The sequence below is a fragment of the Grampus griseus genome (assembly GCF_964374135.1).
Source record: "Grampus griseus genome assembly, chromosome: 4".
Classification (NCBI taxonomy): Eukaryota; Metazoa; Chordata; class Mammalia; order Artiodactyla; family Delphinidae; genus Grampus; species Grampus griseus.
The window spans coordinates 22,015,172-22,036,118 of record NC_138997.1 but is presented as its reverse complement, the minus strand read 5'-3'; the positions used below and the strand labels follow the sequence as shown (position 1 = coordinate 22,036,118).

The 20,947-nt window shown below is 37.7% G+C and overlaps 1 protein-coding gene across 4 annotated transcripts in view; it reads left to right on the top strand.

Annotated features, from left to right (window-relative positions):
• INPP4B (inositol polyphosphate-4-phosphatase type II B) overlaps positions 1–20,683 on the top strand; it is a gene marked incomplete at its 3' end in the record, with an annotated part of 719,784 nt that extends 699,101 nt beyond the window's left edge. For 2 of the 4 annotated variants that reach the window (XM_082653034.1, XM_082653037.1), the window contains one exon: positions 13,684–13,858. In XM_082653034.1, coding sequence (XP_082509160.1) covers positions 13,684–13,858 — 175 coding nt within the window. Of the gene's footprint in view, positions 1–13,683; positions 13,859–15,114 lie in introns of those variants that run through there. The other 2 variants (XM_082653036.1, XM_082653035.1) reach the window with 2 other exon arrangements.
• Positions 20,684–20,947: the final 264 nt, after the last annotated feature.

Sequence of the window (20,947 nt, the reverse complement as noted above, 5' to 3'; positions counted from 1 at the left end):
CTTTCTCCAATGGGAAGTAATGAGAGCGACAGCTAATTCCTGTTTTACTAAAATGTAATCCATTAGGATACAATTCTCTAAAACCGAAGGATAAGCGTCCTGATAAATTTTAGCTTCTTGTTTCCCTATAAGAATCTTAGTTCATACCTAGATTAACTTTGGGATTTTATTTATACAAAGTCAGGTGTCCATGATCCCCTAACCAATTTCTTGGCAACTGCCTTTCAGTGAATTATTTGCTTTTATTTAGAGGAAGGAATTAAAAGAATGAAAGTCAGTATTTTAGCCATGTGGCTCTGGAGCTCAACAACCTGACTAAAAGTCATAAAATCAGCTCCTAAATCAATGTCACAAGGATATGATCCATGGACATTTTGTTAACTGATTTGTGATTTGAGGTAATTAGATATGTCACCTGGATTGTCTTCCATATTTCTGAAGACTTTACCTTTTAATGAATCTTTCAAATTGTCATTTATTAATTTGACCATAAAATTAATTCCTGCCTATTGATATATTCACCTTTCTGGAAAGAAATATATTTAATGTTCACCACAAAACTCATCTTTTAGCTAAGTGCAACACCGTACTAAGTCTTGAGTATCAATCATAGCTTATATAGCTGGTTTTACTGCTTGTATTGCTTTAGTTTATGGTTTTCCTTCAGAACCTGTCATACATAATATACACTTCTTGATATGGTCTCAACTGCTGCTGTTGCTTTTTAATTCCATATTTTCTTCCTAGCCCATTGTCATTTGACTCCCATCCATCAGGCCACTTAAACTGTTCAGTTGAACATCACTGATAACTACTTCCTTGTCAAAGCCAGAGATGTAAATAACAATCATATTCATATTAGATCTATGTCTCAAACTTGAGTCATGTGTTGACCTCTTTAAGAAGAGAGAATTATTGTATACTTTCCTTTCTGACATAAACTATTTTTAGTATGTTCCTAACATATAGCCAAACATAAAACCAGGTATGAACTCCTCATGCCTTTAGCACGTATACAACTATAAAGCCAAAACAAATATACAAATTACACAGAACAAAACCAACAAAATTTGAGTTAGCATAATTCCTTTCCTGTGACATGATACTGTTTTGCTGAAGTTAAACTGCATGTGAAAGCCGTTCAGTTTGCCTATATTTTCTGTGCTATATGATACAATTCTCCCATCACTTATTTTTTTAAACGAGTATAAAAACTTTGGGTAGCGTGTGCCATTATTTCAACTTGCTGCCCCTTAGACCCAAAGCATCATGAGTGCGCTAGGCAATCCTGCATTGTTCTCTCACTGCCCATGATGATGGCATGTAGAAGTTGGGACCAATATAATCATAAACAGTGATGTAAGGCTTAATTACTTGTTTGTTGACTGAAATTCTGCCATTTCTTCCCTTTGACATGTCTTTGGCTTTGACAGGTTCTGTCTGCCACCCTGGTCTTTTCTTATTTGCCTCACACCTTGATTATTTCAATACACTCTTTCTTGGTTTTTCTGCTTCCAATCTCTCTACTTCAATCTACCCTGCATAGTATTTTCAAACTAATTTTTCTAAAATCCAGGTATAGCGTGTAGAAACATATAATCTTGTAGTGTCATTTCATGTCCTTATCTCTTTGTTGGACCATGCCCTGTTTCTCTCCCTCATCTTTTCACCATGTTTTTACATAAATACATGCCCCTACACTCTCATTCAGCAAACATGTAACAAACATAACAAACGCCACAAATCCTTGCCTCTATCTTTTTTCTTGTTTTTCTTTGTTAATACCTGGAAGTCCTCTCTCCTTCCCTCCATCTCACTCACACGGCATACCCTAGGGCTATCCCAGGCACACTGGGATGTGTGGTCACCCTAAGCCCAAGCCCACACTGAGAACTCTTTAGATTCAAAACCTTTATTTCATTTTATATTGGAGTATAGTCGACTAGCAATGTTGTATTAGTTTCAGGTGTACAAAAAAGTGATTCAGTTATACATATACATGTATCTATTCTTTTTCAAATTCTATATACTATAAAATAAAAAGTTTAAAAAGAGAAAAAGAAATCCCTTTTGAGCACATAGGTGTTTATGCTAATGAGATTTCTGAGACCGGAGCCCCTGAAGAGCATCAAGATGGGGTTGGTCATCAGAAAGACCAACAGAATAGAGGATTGGAAGGGGGAGGGGCTGGAAATTAAGCTCTATGAAAACTCTTGAACAAAGAGATTTGATCATCTTCCAGATTAGCAAACACATCCAAATGCTGGGAAGGTGACACACCCCAGTTCCAAGAGGGACAAAAACTCCTGTGCTGGGGACCCTCTGGACCTCACCCTATTACCTCTTCATCGAATTATCATCTTCAGTATCATATATTTCATTCATATTGTAGCATGTGAAATATCCTATATTATGTTATCATTTTATTTAATAAACTGGTAAAAATTTTTTAAAAACCTTTATTTCATGTATGGCAATACTACATGTTTTTCTCTAATAATTCTGGATATGTTGGGCTGCCCTGGGTAGACTGTAAGGCCATGTATACAGGTACTATAATCTACATGGTTTCTGGCACAATGCAGAATGTAGAAAAGGAAAGTATATCACAGTTGTTAAGAGCACAGACTCAGGAGTCAGAAGGAACCAGATTCACATTCTAGCTCTACCTCTATCACCAGTGTAAGTTTGGATATTCTACCTAGTGTCTCTAAGTTGTCCCATTTGCAAAATGAATCTGTGTACGTGCCTCACAGAAGTGGTGTAAAGGTTAAAGGAGATCATTAGGGTTAAGTGATTGGCATTCGTGAAATAGCACTCAATAAGTGGTCACCTTTATTATTAACTTTCTATGAGCTTAGTTGATGTTTTATGAATGAGTGTTACAGGAACCCATCCATTAGTTTTCTTCCTTCCTGGAATTCTCAGTGGTTTGTGAGTTGGAACAGCAGCTGCCACAGTGACAGAAAGGCTAGTTTTATGCCATAATTATCTAGAAAAAGGAACCAAAGTACCACAGGGATTTCTGAGGAACAGTGAGATCACAGTGAGTCATATATGTACAGTCTCCAGCTCTGCTCCCTCCCAATCCCAGGGGCATTTCCCCAAAACAAGGTGCCGGACACCTTGTCCTCACGGTGTATAAAGCCTGAGGAATGAGAAAAGGGCTCCTTCCTCTCTGTTAGGGATGGGGCGTGAGAGGAGGTTCTGTTTCATTGTGTGAGGACTGAAGAATATCATGAATCTAATTGTTCTGCACACAATCCCAGCTCTGCACCCTGTGGACTACTTATGAGTTCTTGGTCCTCCTCTGGAGGCCTCTGCTTCCTCATCTGAAAAATGAACGGGTTGGACAAGGTGATCTTTAAGGTTCCCTTCTAGCTCCAACGATCTGAGTTGAAGAAAAGCTTTAAGCAATTCAGAGGGAGCCTAAACAAGAGGAAAGTAGGAAAAAAGGCCCTTTTTTCTAAGCTCTGGGTCTCCGTGTCGTACTCAATTGAACAGAAGAGGGTCGATACAGAATATGATTTCTGACGGATGTGGAAAAAAGCACAAACCAAATGGACGGAAAAGGAAATTGTGGTGCCCTTAGAATTCTTTTGGTTCTCCTGGAATGAAACTACTGACACATTTTTTATTTTAATCAGAAATTTGACTCGAAGCCATTACTATGGTTGGCTCAGAGTGATATTTTGTACTCTCCCCGATAGCCATCTGTTTGGCAAACAGCACAGCCATTTCAAGAATTATTGCAGAAAATGGTTGCAAGTGACAGAAATAATGGCTCTGTTAGACTCAATTTGATTATCTGCATCAGTGTAGTTACAAAAGCAGACGGAGAAGGGAAGAAATGTATCTGAGATAAAATACTCTCTCCTGGGTCTTATGATTTATAATTGCTGCCTCTGTCTATCACTCTTATAGGGCAAGTTCAAGATGCTGATTCACCCCACCTCCCCATCTATCATATACATAGCCTCTCATTCATTTGTATTTATTTTGCTTTACTCCAGACCTTTATTACTTTTTACCTGGACCACTGCAGTAGGCTCTTAATTGCTCTTTTCTCTAGTCCCTCACCTTCTAATCTATTTTACACATTCCTCCCAAGGAGTTTTTCCTGGAGTTCAACTTCAGTCATGTGACTCCCACTACGTAGAGAGTAATGTTCAATTTCTTTAGCCAGGAGTTTTGGGGCCTCTGTCATTTCAGGATCCATCAACTTTTTCTATATCACTGCCCCTTCCTCTTTCTTTTTATTCTTAGATTGTGGACAGTTCAAACTATTCAAGGCACAAAGCTGGTACTCAAAAAATATTCCCTGGATAAATATCTAAATAAACAGTCCTGTTTGAGTTTTTAACTCAGCATTTTCCCAACTCATTTCATCACAAATATCTTAGGAAATATTATTCTCATGGCATTGTATTCTATATCCTTAGAGGGGCTTGAGAGGTTTAGGTCACAAACGGAAATTAATCAAGACCCATGGCCAATTGCTTATAACTTAGATTAGTACCAAACCAATTTTAAAAAGGAAAAGAAATGCCCAGAATTGAACAGAAAAACAAGAGGAAGCATCCATCTGTATCAGTAGAAGATAGCTGGATGTCTTTGTGTGTGTGTGTGTGTGTGGTATGCGGACCTCTCACTGTTGTGGCCTCTCCCGTTGCGGAGCGCAGGCTCAGCGGCCATGGCTCACGGGCCCAGCCGCTCCGCGGCATGTGGGATCTTCCCGGACCGGGGCACGAACCCATGTCCCCTGCATCGGCAGGCGGACTCTCAACCACTGCGCCACCAGGGAAGCCCCGAGAATTCTAAGTTTTTACCGACGACACAAACATTTGCCACATAGCCCCATATCATTTTAAAACAATGTAGTTGAATTTCTTATCACAAAATATGTGTTTATTTTAGAAAATGTCTAAAATAGATAAGCTACAAAAATAGAAAGTATCCTAATTTTAATATTCCTGCTTTTGCTATTTCCTGCTGCCCCATTACAACCAAAGCAGAGTGTGGGTCATTCCCAAGTGCATCTGACATTCTTCTGTTTCCATGCCTTTCCATGTTATTTACATCCCCCCAACCCCATCCAGTTTCTAACTATTGAAATTCTATTCGGCCTTCATCATCCATCACAAAAGTCTATTTCTCTAAGATGCCTTCCCTGATCTTTGAATCCTTGCAGCAGATATTAGTGATAATATATGTAAAAAGCACTTTGAGTTACACCTTGGGGTTCTTCCTCCTTGGTGGATTTTATATTTTATAGTCTGTCATTGTGTAACAGTTGTGGAACTGTTGTTTTTAAGCCATGCACTTGTTGTATCCAAAAACTACACTCTAAGATTCTTGAATGCCTTTTATTCTCTTTCACAACGATTTTCATAAGCCTTGACTTCCAGAAGTTGATAAAATAAATTGTAGCAATGTGCTATTTGCTTGGGATGGTGGGAATAAAGGGAGAGCTGGGGATAGAAATGGGAAAAGTTGAAAGGGGGAGAAACAGAGAGACCCTATCCTCCTAGAGAAGACAATGCCAATTCCAGGGGCAAAAACTCTAAACTGATTCTTTTGGTGTGTCCAATTCCAAGATGGGGTGGAAATGAATGTGTAATAATGTTGATTCTGCGGTGGTGATATTGATACTGGTTCATACTCAACTCCATCCATTTCAGATGCAACAAGGATAACCCAAAACAGGAGTTCACCACTGAAAAAGGTTGGCAGGATTTACCTCGCTGACTGGAATCCCATAGAAATGGCAGGGCTGGGAGGGGATTGAAAAACGTGAGAAACCCAAGAGATCGTGGCGAAAGAAGATATAGCTGAACAACTTCTTTCTGGTTCAGGAGCTTCGTCTCAGTGCTGAGCAGTTGAAAATATTTCCATCTCCTTGCAGATGGATAAGCACCACTGCTATTTTGACAACCCTGGCTCCCTATGGGAGACGGAGATGCAGCTGGATTTCCATTCTGTAAAAGCTCTTTGGGAAGTGGTTTCAGGATACGACCAGAAGAGTGCATTCGTTGCTTTGCTATTTGTCTAAATGGGTACATCAGGATTTACTGAAACTTAATAGAGCAGCAAGAGTGGTGAAGGTAGGAAAACGGTTTCTGTTAGTACAAGCAAGATGACGGAGGGTCACAGGCAGGTCGCAGCGGTAGAGATGCTGCCAAGTGGTCCGATTGGTGGATGGATGGATGGATGGATGGCTGTGGGGCGTAAAGAGGGCAGAAGAATCAGGGAGAACTGAGGTGCTTAACATGAATGTCTGAGAATGGTGTCATTTTCTGTGATGCGAAAGAAGGGAGGAGCTGATGTGGAATGGTGGCAGAGGAGGTGGACTCAAGTTAAGATGTGACCTTGAAACTGGACTGAAAGTAAGACTTTTCCTCTGCCCCCTTAGGGTCTCTGGCTGGGCCTGAGAATTAAACTGCCCTAAGACAGAGTAATGGGAGAAAAGCATACACATTTTACATATACATGGCAATTCTCACCAGAAAATGAAGACCCAAAGAAGTGTCGAAACCTCAATACTTTTATACTAGGTTGATCAAAGAAAAGCAATTGTGGAAAAATAACTGAAATATATGGGGACACGGGGTGTGGTGCTAAAGGAAGATAAGAATTCTTTCATCTAGCTCTGCTGTATAGAATTCTCTCAGCATTGACTCCCCACATCTAGTGATAAGAATGTTTCTTTCCTGCTGGTAGAGAGAGGGCATCTTTCACGCGGGAATTTTATCTCCTGCTTTCAGGAAGAAAAGGGGAGGTCAGAGCACTCCTCCTGCACCTGCTGTTTTTTCAAGTGCCTTTAGCTCAAAATAATCCTCATGCTAATGTGGCATATTTGGGGGTGGCATATTCTGCCATGCTTCATTACCTTAAAATGTCTATTAGGCATCCAAGTGAAGATGCAATATATGTGTCTGTAATTCAGAGAAGAGGTGTACGGTAGAGAGAGAAATTTAAGATTCATCATCATACAGTGATAGTTAAGTCATGGGACTGGTTGACTTCTAGGAAGGTAAAGTGTGCTGTCCTAAATCCCGGGAGCACTTCAGTATTAGAGAGAGCTAGAGGAGAAAGAGCTGGGACTGAGCAGCTGCACATCTCGTCAAGGTACTTCTTGTCCACACGGAAACTGAGATTTAACAAAAGGAGGGCTAGAGAGGGAACTTTTTTATTTACCTATTTACTTATACCTATCATTGGGAATGTGGTAGGTGCAGGTGCCTTTACATTATCTCTCAATAATCCTATTGGGTAGATCTTAACATTCTCCCTTTAAAAGGGAAGATTGAAACTTAATCAAGTAGATGTTGGGAAGCTGGGCTGATGTTTTTTCCTGTCACACGTTCCTAATGGGTATGTGTTGTTACTGACACCCGCTACTTTCCCGAGCTACTTTCATAATAACATGAGCATATATGGACTTTTATTTTTATTTGGGAGCTGAGGACAGCCCCGCCAGGAAATCTGGCTCTCAGCGGATTTACGTCATTATTCTCTGCCTGTACTTATCAAGAATGGAATCAGAAGTCTTACATTTCTGCTTGTTACTTTCCTCTTCACTGGGGTATAAAAGTTCTCCCCAATCCAGGAGAGTGCCAAACTAGAGCAGCGAGACAAGGGTTGTTTATATTTTTAAGTACTTTAGCCACAAACACAGTTACAGAATGTTTTAGTGACTAGTCTGGTTTCTTCTCTCTGACTGTTATTTTGAAGCCATTAAAACTAAGTCATCCTGTAGGAGCTCTTGTATAGGCGAATAACACTGCATGGGAAATAGAAAATGAGTCATAGGTATACATCCACATCTAAGTACCTGTTTCTTTGTAGAAGCACCCTATTTACCTGTTTACGAACTAAGGTATATGGTTTGGTTTTGTTTACTTTTAAAATAATTTCCTTAAACAAACTTCATTCCACATTTCAGCTCCTGTCCAGCCAGGCTGGTGGAAAGTCAGTCTCTATTATTTTGAGCTTTTCCTCTTGCCATGGGTCTTATCTTGCACTGAAACTTCTGGAAGGCTTGTCGGTATCTGTCATCAGCTGCTGATGTGCCCATTTCCTATTCATTACGGTATCTTTAAGCCCCTTCATTTCCTTACATCCAAGCCAAGCTCAAGACAAGGGAACCTTTGGCAAGGTGGACCAGTGACTTAGGGAGAGCCTCCCTAGATGCACCGTGTGGCCCTCCATACTACGCCACTCCCCCCCCCCCCCACGCACAGACACAGAACAATGCACAGGGATTCACCCTCCGGGCACCAACTTTTGTCCCTTTGTCTTCTCCCCACTGTTTCTCTCTCTCTCTCTCTCTCTCTCTCTCTCTCTCTCTCTCTCTCCCTCCCCGTCTCCCTCTCTGTCCCTCCCTCCCTCCCTCCCTTTCCTTCTCCCTTTCCCGCTCTTTTCTCTTTCAACCCTCAAAGATCCTTTTGCCCCCTCAATGGACACCTCATATTCTCTGTCGTAAGATTAAAGAACAACAAATCTATTTAGTTCAGACAGCGCTTGCTTTCAGCATTGCTGGAATCCCTGAGGCACATGCTTTATGCTACAGCCTAAAATATAAGAGAGGAAAACACAATTTAATACCTCAAAAATCATTTTACCACTGGCTTACATACATTTAAATATAGCAGTCACATCTCATTTAGCCTTCTTTTATCAAAACAAAATTAACCTTAAACACTTCCTCATAAGCATTTTTCTTTAGCCCTTTAATCATTTATGATATTTCTTTCTGGACCTCATCCAAGTATTCACCTTGTTAAAATTCAAAGATCAAAACTGGAATCAATTCTCTGAAAATGGTCTGATGGAAGCAATTATACTTCAAATTCATTCATTCTCTCTTTCTCTCTCTTTTTTTCCTTTTTAAAGTTTTTTATAAAACACTTTCAGTCTTGAGTTTTTTTGGGGGGCATCTGCACTTTCTTTTCAAAGCAATGTTAAATAGTATCTGAAAGTGTCACTACTTGGAGCCTTGCTTCTTCTGACAAGAAGATATTCCTATTTTCCAGGCACTTTGTAAAACTAAAAGAGTGAAATTGGAAGAAGAATGTAAAAAGTGATACCGGGGAGAATTAAACAATGAAATATGTCACTTTTTTTTTTTAAATTCTGAAAATAGATAAGAATGAGCGAGAACCACTGTCGAGATTAAATACAGTGTCAACATGCTTTGCCTTCTTTGATTTTTGCCCTGTACCCTATTTCTTATTGAACTGTCACCTATTCTATTAGTAGAAAAAATATGCATCTCTATAGTCAGTTATGTTTTAACAGAATCAAAGAATCACAGGAAGGTAGAGACGAAAGTAATTTTAGAAGTTGCTTAATCTAATCTAGCAACTAGCAAGAAATCACACCTGCCAGTTTCTGAGAGGTAGCGAGAAATCTGTGCTCAAAGGATCACAATCATAAAGTAGAAGGCATGTGGTTTTTCCATTTGACAGACAAAGATGAAAATTCCCTGTCCGCTACTTGCGCAGGTTTTATAATCCTTTTTTCACCTGTGGAGATAATAATTCTAACCAGTTTGACTGTTTGTAAGGAATGAATAGATAATATCTATAAAGCAGCTATCACATGATTGGATATGATACATGAGAGATCTCTTTCTTTATTTCAAACACTTCCATTGATTTGCAAGTTGCCCAGACTTTAAACTACTGAATCTTTGACTATCTGAAATCAACAACCACTTAACTATAAATGTTCCTGTTCTCTAAGCCAATGGAATTCTTCTCATTCCCGTAGCCTTCAGTCTTTTCTGACTTGCCAGGTTCCCAAGCCCACTGTCATGTTCCTGGTGACCATGCTCTGGTATCTAGTTCACAGTAGCCCTCCCCTTAGACTGTCATGTCCAGAAGTGTATGCAGTGCCCTATAAGGAGGACTCCTTCCTCTGAGTGCGATTTTCCTAATACTGCTCTTTCTTTTGTAGCAAACTTGTCTATGATTATTGGAAGCACTCTATGACCTGGACATTACAAGCAGTGACATAGTCTATGTCTTCTAAGTAATTTCTTAATTTAGGGGCTTTTCCTGTGGTTGACCTAATGTATTTTGAATTAGATCCTGAAATTCAGTTAAAATGAAGATATCATTTTAAATGTTGCTGGTGATTCAGTAGCCACCAAGGCTAATCTTGATTCTAAGCCAGTGGAAATTATCCCAACCTTGATATTCTTTTATTAAAACGTCCCCTCTGTTTAAACAGCTGCACCGTTTTTTCAAAAGTCCTGCAAATATACTTTCAATATTCTAATTATAAATTAAATTTTTGGAAAGTTTTGGTAGATAATTTGGCATCTAAGAGTATTTTGAGTCATTAAATTTCACACTGGACCTTGATCTAAACTGAAAACAAAAACTTCGTCTCTTATTTTTTATCATTTAAGCAAACTGTGAACCAGGCAAACTACATATTCAGGATCCTTTTTTGCAACTTGCTGTCGTAGAAGCCCAGGCAAGGCCTTTAAATTTGTTTTCTCATCTATGAAATGTGTAATTCAACTTGAAGACTTTTTAAAGTCACTCTACATCTGAAGAATCTCTGATTTTATGATGTAGGTACCACTCTCAAAGCTCTTCTTGATAAAGACCTACATTATATTCATTTTCACACAGATCTTCCAGTTTAAAATCTGACACAATCCAACATTCTAGAGCCTGAAACATGATGCTCTCTTAAGATCGATTTATCAGATGAACGTAGACTCAAATAAAGTTCTGTAAGATACTGGCTCTAAAATCTTGGCTCAGCATTTCAAGATGGTATGCCTATAGCTCTGAACGTGGATGTAATGAAACGTGAAACAGTCTCATTTTAGCATGGAAGGAAATCAGCTTTCTCGTCAGAAGGAAAGATTTTTCAATTCAGTTTTAACTGGTAATTTTCCTTTGAGGGAGCTTGAAGAGCTGTAGTGGTTAAAGGAATAAACTATCAAATAACGACACTATTCATGAATAATTACCCAGCAGGGGGAGATAGGAGGATTCTAACTTTTATCTTTAGCGGTCTGACTGATTTGAGAGGATACCTATAGTGGGGGACTTGTGATCTAGGATACAGCAGTAGTTGCCGACAGAAAAGAGGGGAAAATAAGCAAATATCATCAAGGCACGCACGTTGGGTTTTATTTAAGGAAATGTCTCCTTGTGTAGGCAGTGATGTGTTTAAGAGTGAGACATTTCCTTTTACTTGTTTCTATTTTAAGGGATTGCTTTGACAGGTCTTTGAAGGAAAAGAAAATCATTTTCTATCCTGCAGATTCAGTAACTGCCCTTAAATGTCAGATCATGTCACATTTTCAGTGGAGACAACATTGTGCTTTGCTTCCATGGTGATCTACCAGTCAGTGATGGCTAAAACTAATGACCTTGGATTATCGGGGTACCGTGCAAGGCAGCCACTAATTAATTATTTGTCATAATCTCCCAGGGAGGAAATTACTAATGTTATTACTTAGTACATCCTTTGCATTTACGCTAGCAGAGTGCTGAAAAATTCATTTGTGGCCCTGAAGTAATAACCATTTGTGCTGTTCTTAGCAGGAAGCAAGGAAGCAGCCCCAAGAGCACCTGTGTCCCCTCGGTGATATAGTCAGGGCCTCAAGCTCTATGTGCTGTGGCAGGCTTGTAGGCTACGTTGCTTTCAAATTTCAGCTGAATAATAGAATGACTATGTCAGAGGCATTTTTAATATATTATTCTAATCTCCAGAGATTGCAGTTAGTAAGCAACAAATTAATTCAATTATAAAACTGCCCCTCAAAAAAAATCTTTTCATGTAGCACTTTTTACTTGGAAGGCATATTCAACAAGCAGACTTGGAAAATATTAAATGTGCTCTGGCAGTTGTAGGGCAAAAAAGCCATCTGGTATGAATGAGTCCCCTGTATTTGGAGTAAGGACGGTTACAAGATCCTTTCAACTTACTGGTCGGCCAGTTGTCTGTTCCTCAGCCAGAGCCTGTCTACAGGTGGTCCCACTGGGAAAGAAAGAGTATTTCTATACTATTATTGATAGATTGTGGTTAATATTTAACCTAAATTTGTAATCAGAATTTAATATTTATATTATGATAGATAGATAGATAAATGATATAGGAGACTCTGTACTTCTCTCTTAACAAGGAAAGAAACGAGGGTTTTAACAAGCTTAAGATTTGCTACAGATAACCTTCATCTTAATAATGGACAGGAGGGAGCGTTAGTGAAGATGATATTAGAGAAATAATATTGGACAAGGAAGCTTTTCTTAGTCACATTCAAAGGTATCCATACTTTAAAATCTACTGCATGTTTCCTACCTAGTGAGCAGTAGAAAGTTAAACGAGTAACCAAGTACAACTGACAATAGGAATTATGCAGCCCTCCCTTTCACTCAATAAACCACTCATTTTCCAGATAATATTCTATTTCACTTTGACACTGGCGCCATAGTCCTTAGGTCTTAACCGGACAACAAGGAAGCACCAGAGCCCAGCCCAGCGTGGTTGATTTGGTGTTTTAAACTGAGGTCGCTGTTTGAAATAATTACCACTGCTGTTTGTCCACATGTGGCCACTGGATGTGGTCGACACCAGGTCAAAAAAATCTCTGTGTAGGAGGTTTTCAGAAGCTGCAACTGGTTGAAAGGGGGTCACGGATGCTAAGGGGCTCGTGTAGAAGGTACCTTTGCATATACAGCCCTGTTCATAGACCAAGCAACAGCTGGCTTTCTGCCTCAAAACCTGGAGGAGCCGACAGAGATCAAAAACTCCTTGACAACTGAGAGTGACTGAAATTCTGAATACTCTGAATACTGATGAACTATACCGTAGAAAAGCATTTGTATTTTCAACTTACATCAGTATGGCAGATTTCAGATGTGCCGTAATTGGAACTGTTTTTAAGCCCAATTACAAATGCCTATTTTTCACTTTTACAGAAAATACACAACCTGGAAATTTAGAATCTTTTATTTTTCAACATGTACTCTGTAAATATGGATCTCTTTTCAGTTCTGGAGAGTCCATAGGAGATAGATTTGGCTTCATTTTAGGAAGATGAGCAGAACAACATAATTTATGAGCTGAACCGATGAAAGGGTGCTGAGTCGGGTTTGGTTCAACTAGTCTTATGGCTGGCAAGGATGACATGTCAGATATTTCATTCATTTTAAATACCAAGCCATTTCCATTAATCATTTTTATAACTTTAAATACATTATATAGGTACAGTAACAATAGACAGTGTGTTTAAATGTGCCAGACATGTCCATTTCCTTCACTACATACTGTGTTTCTCATTTCATTTTCCAAAGATGTACTTACCAGATTATTTTTATGGGCTGATCCGTATTTTAGTTTTATTCATGTAGCCTTGTCTATTGGCCCCGTTATGCTTCTCTGACTCTTCCTTGTGCATATACATATTCAACCCATGTGAATATCATCATAGCATTTCTCTCTTCCTTTTTGCACAAAAGCCCAGTTGGAAAAAATACGCAGGATGCATTTGGGGCTATTTAGCATAAAAACTTCATCTGAAACTGCTGTATTATATAGGATAATGTGTTGCATTTCAGGATATTTAAGGTTGAGTTTCTTTACTGTGTGAACGCTATACTATTTTCTTTTCTCCCCTAACTCCCCACCCCCCCCCCACCCCCCGTTTAACAGCAGACAAACCCAGGGAGCACTGAATGAATCTGATGATCCTGAAACAGGCTGTCTAACTGATAACAAGGCAACTTCTCGACACTTCTATCCCGTCGCCTTGCTGCTTGTCAGCTCACACCTGCTAGTTGTGTGGCTTATTTTAAGTCTTGCGTTACTATTAGCCAAATACCAATAAGTTTTATGTTGTACTCCTTTCTTTTCTACAACTGACAATGGACTTTAAATTATGGGGACAATGCTGTAATTTCTACATTTTCAGAGTCACAGAATTTAAAAAAAAACAACAAATGTTTGAATTGTAAGTGTTTTATGTGTTTTTCCTAAAATCTAAAAAAAGAAAAAGAAGTACTATGCATTAAGTGAATTATTTTGCTCTTTTGTTCATGGAGAAGTGTTTCCCTCTGTTAACTAGCTCAAGAAGAAATTTTAAATTCCTGTCTTTGGCATAAGACAAAGAACAGAATCCTGAAAGCTTGACGTTCTGCCTCTTCTCTTCCTCTTCCCATTAAATTTATTTAAAGAAATTAAGACTGAATTTGCACAAACCCTGAGACCCTGAGACAAGTCCTAGAGATGTGGGAGGTTCCAGACTTGGTTTCCACTGTGCCGATCTCATTGTCGCCATCAGCTGATAGAATCTTCTGTTTGGTATCTTAACCTGTTAGTTCTGTGATTTCTTTCCTGCAATTAACCCTTTTCTGTCAAGTAACTTTCTGGAGAGAATGGCTATTTATGTTTTGTAATTAAATGAACCCGTTTGTAACCATGGTTTGGGTTGATTTGGCTCTCAGAGTACTTTTCTATTCTTTTTATCAAAGTCTTGTTTGTGTCTCGATGCCCCATTTTCAGCACCTGTGACTTTTGTACTGTCTGTACACAAGCACTCCTCTTGATAAAGCTGAGACTTGGACCAGGCTGTCTGGAAAGCCATTTTCCTCTTCGTTGCACAGCTAAAATAATGCAGTCAAATAGAGATGAAACTTTCCTTTAAAAATCTATATGGCCAGACTTAATAAATTAAATGCCTTATTCCTAGAACCTACATCCTTAGGGCTATGTGTAGATGTTCATGTGTTTTAAAGAGACTGAGAAATTCATTTGTGGAAAAGTTATAAAAAGGCAGATATATTTATGAAACGAAAATGAAGCTGTATTGTGGAACAAATTATATTTAAAGAGTTTATTAAACCTTAAATATATGTTAAGAGCAAAGGGACTCTACTCATCTTTTTTCTGAGGGCAATAATGGTATTGGGCCTGGCCTAGGATTTAATTTTGTAAGATGTATCATCATTTGTGAAAAAAAAAAAAATGTAGAGTTGAATCTTTGTTATTTTTACTTGGACTGTTGCTGCAACTCTGCATTGGACAAATAAAGCATATTTATTTATTCTGTGTTTCATGAAGTTGTCCTTTTTCCCCTTTCACCAGAGAAGGCTGCCGCATAGAAAATGTACTGAAGAATATCAAATGCAGGAAGTATGCTTTCAACATGCTACAGCTGATGGCTTTCCCCAAGTACTACAGACCTCCAGAGGGGACTTATGGAAAAGCTGACACCTAAGTTTACCAACATGTAAATAAACAGGAACACAAATACGCTTCCGCTGGATAATCTCTACCTTTTTTACGTTTTCATTGTCATGAATTTGTGGAGGGAGGTGATCAGGGATATTTGCCCAAATCTAGGAATTACTTGAATTAGTTATCAGCATATGACTGAAAGAAATCCATTAAACAAACCTTAAATCATATCGCGTTTCTAGGTCTAAGCTTGTATTGATTCTCGCTGGTTGAGATCAGCTCAGAAAGTGTACATTTCATTCATGGGGTATTTTAATGAAAGACATTCTGAGAAAAGCTAGGTCGCTACAGGGGACCTGGGGGTGATTCAGAGAGTGGCCTTCTCCACTCCAAAGCTATGATAGAGTGTAAAGGGAAGAGAGACTTTGAGATATTATTCCATAGCCTTTCTCACAAATAACCTGAGAGCCCATTTCTGGGCTTTAGAAAATATTTTTCTAGTTACTTGAGACTAGGGAGAGTTAACTCATGATTTTGACTACAGAAGCAGTTTATGTGTGCTTGTAAGGACTTGTGTCATCCAGTGGAGGTGTGACAGGTCCTCCTAAACACGTAGATGGACAGTGTTAGTAAAGCAGTAAAAATACTTTTCAAAAGTATAGTATCTTCTCAAAACTCCGACTTAGGTTCGACGGCCCCATCAGCCTGAACTTTATGTAGTCAAGTTCATGAAAAACTGTAAAATATCTTTGAGGTGTTTTCTAGCAGTCATCTTGGTATAGAACGTAGATGGTGTAAGTATGCATTGTCTAGCATAGATTAGTATACGTGAATAAACCTTTTAAAACATAGGCCACCATAACTAATGATAAACCAAAACAATTATTTCTCTTAAATAGAATTTCACATTTGCCCTTACTTAGTAAAATAACACTGAAAGTTTTCCAAAACTCCAAATCAGAAGTTGCCTTAGAGATCATCATGTATAACACCATTATAAATGGCTAAATTAAAGCACAAGGAAGATATACCCCCAGTTACCCAGCTAGATAATTTTAGAACCCTGGTTACAATCGCTTCTTACCTTCTTAGCTTGTGGCTTGTCTGTTCTCTAAATTGCCGCACTAAATATATACATGCAGATTTGGGAAGAATGCTAGTTAGTTAAATAGAAATTGGCATTTACTGCTGGAATTGAAGCTTGGAGTATAAGGGTCTGAACAAATGAGATTCTTTTTCTCCAAATTTTAAGAATCTATTCTTTTTCCTTTCTCATCAGAGGAGCATGCCATCCAGAGCATAAATCTCCCTTGGAAATGCCAGAGGCCTGTTCCACTGACACTTCTTAGCTGTGACCACATTCAATGGATGATCTTAGGGGCTTTCCATAGCTGATGTAATAGCTCCTCCACGAAGATGCCTGTTGAAATGAGAATTCCAAACATATCTCTAGGCTCATATTAGGTTTTTCAAATTACTGCGTTTTAGATAACGCTTTGGGGCTTTTAATGCCAGTATTATTAATCTATTATTTTAGTTAAGGACTTGTGGGCATTATACTTGAGGCAGGTGTCAAAACTATTTACAGCCTTTTTCATAAGAAGATGCTGTGTACCGTGGATCTATTCATGGACAGGTTATCTTGGTGTTCTCCTTTATGCCTCGTTCTTCATTTCACTGAGTAAATATAATCTTTGAATTGTTCAATTTCATTTGAAAATGGTAGCATTTGTGATTATTTTCATTATCCCACTGGATTTAAGGTACAGAGGTTGGGATGACAGAGGTTTCCCTGAATAACTGTGAAGCCTCATTCAGTATATCAGACGGTAGTCTGAGTTCCAAGATAACTTAGCTGATTTATCATCTTGTAAATATTCTTATAAACAATAGCTTTTTGTTTGTATTTTTAAGAATGAAACCTCTTGACTCAAATATGGAAAAAAATATTAACTACAAAGCCAACAGTAGAGTTTTGGGAAGACATTTCAAAGACCTTTTGCTTCTTTATTAAGTACTCATATAAAAACTCTAAAAGAGTAGAGCTGACTGTAATACAAATGCATGTAAGTTCTCATTTATTATTAGCATAATCATCTGCATTTCCCTACTGGAAGCTTATATTTGTGCACACTTCTAAAAGTGGATTTCATCCAGAAAATTTTTGTTTCTTATTGACAACAATGTTGCTCCTTTCCTGAGAGGTATTCCAAGTATCCTTGGAAAACTACTTCATTATTTCTTAAATTATGAACGCTTTCTAAATCAAAGGAAAAATATGAAACAAAAAGTTTTAAAATCTCTTTTGTACAAACACAGGCTCAGTCATGCTTTTCTATCTTCATTTTCGTTTAAAACATGCACCAATCGTTCTATTTTAAAGGATCACGTTGAGTCAGAAACTGAACCAAGAAAGTAACATTTCCAAACAAGACAATTTTTTTGGTTCAAAAACATGTTTGCCCTCTGATATCCTTAAATGTAGATAAAAATTCTGTATTTGCTATTTACAAAGTCCTATAGAAAACATATTTAAAAACAAGGGAAGGTGGAATCCTAATTATGTTTGGCCCAGTGACCAAAGATCCAGAGCCTGAAAATGTCCTACAAAACAGCTGAACATTAAAGTTTGAAATATTTTATTGAATCAGACCCACATTTTAGATGCACCCATTCATTTATTTCTTGTGTGGTTGTTTCTTTCTTGTAAATATTGCCTTGGGTTTTGTCTACACTCTGCCCAAACAATCCTTTGATGTAAATAGTTTGGTCAATCCAATAACCCAGTGAGTCAGAGCAACCATCTGATCCTGCTTACAAATGGTACTGAAATGACCAACTGCCCAGTTAGAGCAGGAGCCCAGGTAACTAACCTCTAGTCCTTACTTTATAAGACTAACACCTCTTCTTCTGAGGAACTGTGAAGTCTTAAAAGCTAGCATCTGGATGAAGGATACTTCCCTTTTTCTTTCTCTCAGCTAAGTATAGTATTTTGCACAGAATAAGATGGTGGAAAAGAAAAAGATTTGTGTAGAGCCATGCTTTTCTTCCCAAGCAAATCAAACCCCCTCCTATGTCAAGTTAGATATGTGCCAAGAGGAGGATAACAGTGGTGTGCTGGAAAGTGGCTCATGCTGACTTATGATAGCTGTTCACTAAATTCTGTAAGCCAGTTGTGAAAACACAGCCATCATTAAATATTAAACTATAAAATACAGTTGAATAGATTTTATTAAAAACAAAGGTAATAATCAAAACTTACTGATTCCTAATTGTTTTAGTACATTTTACTATTGACCTCTGCCCTTGAGGTTGTTTATGTCAATGGTATCTGTCCAGTGGAAACACAATATTATAATGTGCTAACTGTGCCTCTCTCTCTTCCTGACCCCAGTTCAGTAACATCACATCCCTAGCTTGAAATTGACCACAGTGGGAGTTACACCACAGAAACTTCCAAATGCTACCAACCCATACTTTTAACTCCTGGAAAGCCAGTTGTCAAACAATTACCAGCACATAACTGAATGCCGCCATAACTTTTTCTCCAGAAAATAACCAATAATGGGAAGCAGTATTAAATTACTAGAATGATATAAAATGCAATCACTCATCTTCAGATGGCTACAATTTTGATTTGGTTTTTACCCTCTTTAGAGACTCCTATTAGACTATAAGTAATATTTGATGTTTATATTTTATTCATAATTAAATCATTTAATCATAACGATGTGTTTTAAAAACGTCTCTCTCTATGATGTTCTGCAAGAGAAACCTCAGCAATGCAGCTTTAGTGTACGTAATAACAACTTCAGGCTAAATTCAGGGAAATGGTAGCCTAATTAGTGTATTACTAAAAATGTGCTTCAGTATCAATTTTTAAGTTTATCAATTTAGCATTAGCTAAAAGAAGAAAAACGGTAACATATTACCATGCCCAGATTCTAATAAATATAGCTCAATTGAAAGCCCAACTGTTAGATTAAACAAGTGAAACTCTGGCAGCATACTAATTCACACAGATGTTTTAGGTGTTTGATTTCCAAACAGGATGGTCTATCCATGATTTAGTTCAATAGACAGGGCACCTTTTGTAATCTTTTGAGAAATAAATTAACTCTTATCACCATTTAAGAAACTGGTCTGAGAAAAAAACTGATCATCAGTTGCAGAGGGAAGCAAACATATTGAACACAAGGCATCCCAAGTAGCTGGAGGCTTCACAAATTATGTGCTGCTGAAGAGAATGATTTGCTGAGAGTTGTATAGTGGATTGACAATTTCAGGTGAATTCACAGATTCACATTCATTTAGCCCAGCTGTAATCGGCAAGAGCTATGCCCTTTCCCCCCCATATTTATGTTTCATTCCTTTATAAACAAAGTACTGATGTATTAGAGCTTTTGTTTCTTTGGAAGATTTAAGTTAGAACTTTTCCAAACAGATGCTATCTCTAGCAAAGACTGTCTTTAAGAACAGAAAAATACAGTTAATGTTTTAGATAAAATATGGCAGGCCAATTAGGTATAAAGGTAAGGTATGGAAATTTGGATTTTTCCTTCCTGAGTCATAGTGTACATTAATCACTCTTTTAATTTTATTTCTAAGCAAGTAAGGGGAATCTAAAACATTTCTGATGTCAAAGAAATCATATCAGGCTGTTAGTAACAAGGAGGTAGGAAAAAATTGTAAAGTCATATTAACTTTAAAAATGTACATGCCATTAACTCTGCTGAGTTTGAACTTTTATAGATTGCATGAATATTTAGAATTTTAAATTTGAAAAGGAAAACAAGACTCACAGTTAAGTATAGTACCCAGAGAGACTGAACATTAAAGGAGAGAAGACCTAATACAAGTGATGTTGCTTGATAAACCATTCTTTTAAGATGTTGCACTTGCACACACGGTATGAATACATTCACAATCTTCCTAAAATCATCAAAATTACTCCAAGGCCACAAAAGGTCACAACTCAGCAGTACATCTTTAATGATGACTTGGTGCGGTTTTATTGACTAGCAGGCAATATTGACTCAAATATTGGCAAAATTGCTCTATTATCTTTATAGTTCTTCTGATGCTTTTATATCGCTATCAGTATTAAAAACCATTTCATGTCAAAGGGCTTTCCAACTTTTAAAAGGCAGGCTCCAAGTGTTTGTAAATGTATAGACACTCCCATTTTATGGCACATGTGCAATCCTTTGTACACATATACTCATATGAAGATTTTATTATTTTATTTAACCTAATATCTGATTTTCAGATTCTTGCGGTACTTATCTGAAACATTGGCATTTGCTTTAATGTTAAATGTATATTCTAGATCAACCAATAATGTATAGTCCCAGGAAATGAGGCACAAATAGGTTAGATCATTTTCTATTGGTATTTGAAGAAATATCATTTTGTTTTATTGTTCTGTGTAAACCATATTCATTGTACACTGTGTGTATATTTTTGTTTAAATAAATGTGATTTTTATTTTTTATGTTTCTGTCTTTTTCATTTCAAATGTCAAATTATACATTTTTGTCATTTTTGTCAATGTAGCAATATCTAAAAATTCATTAAAATAACAGGATAGCCTAAACAATATCTCAAAGAGAATAGACTAATTTTCTGATGAACTACAATTACAGTGCAAATTTTACATTGATGGTAAATCAGTCTCATATTTACTAGCAGAATGCATCTTTCAGGGTTGCTATTCTGTGGGACCAAAATCCACCATAAT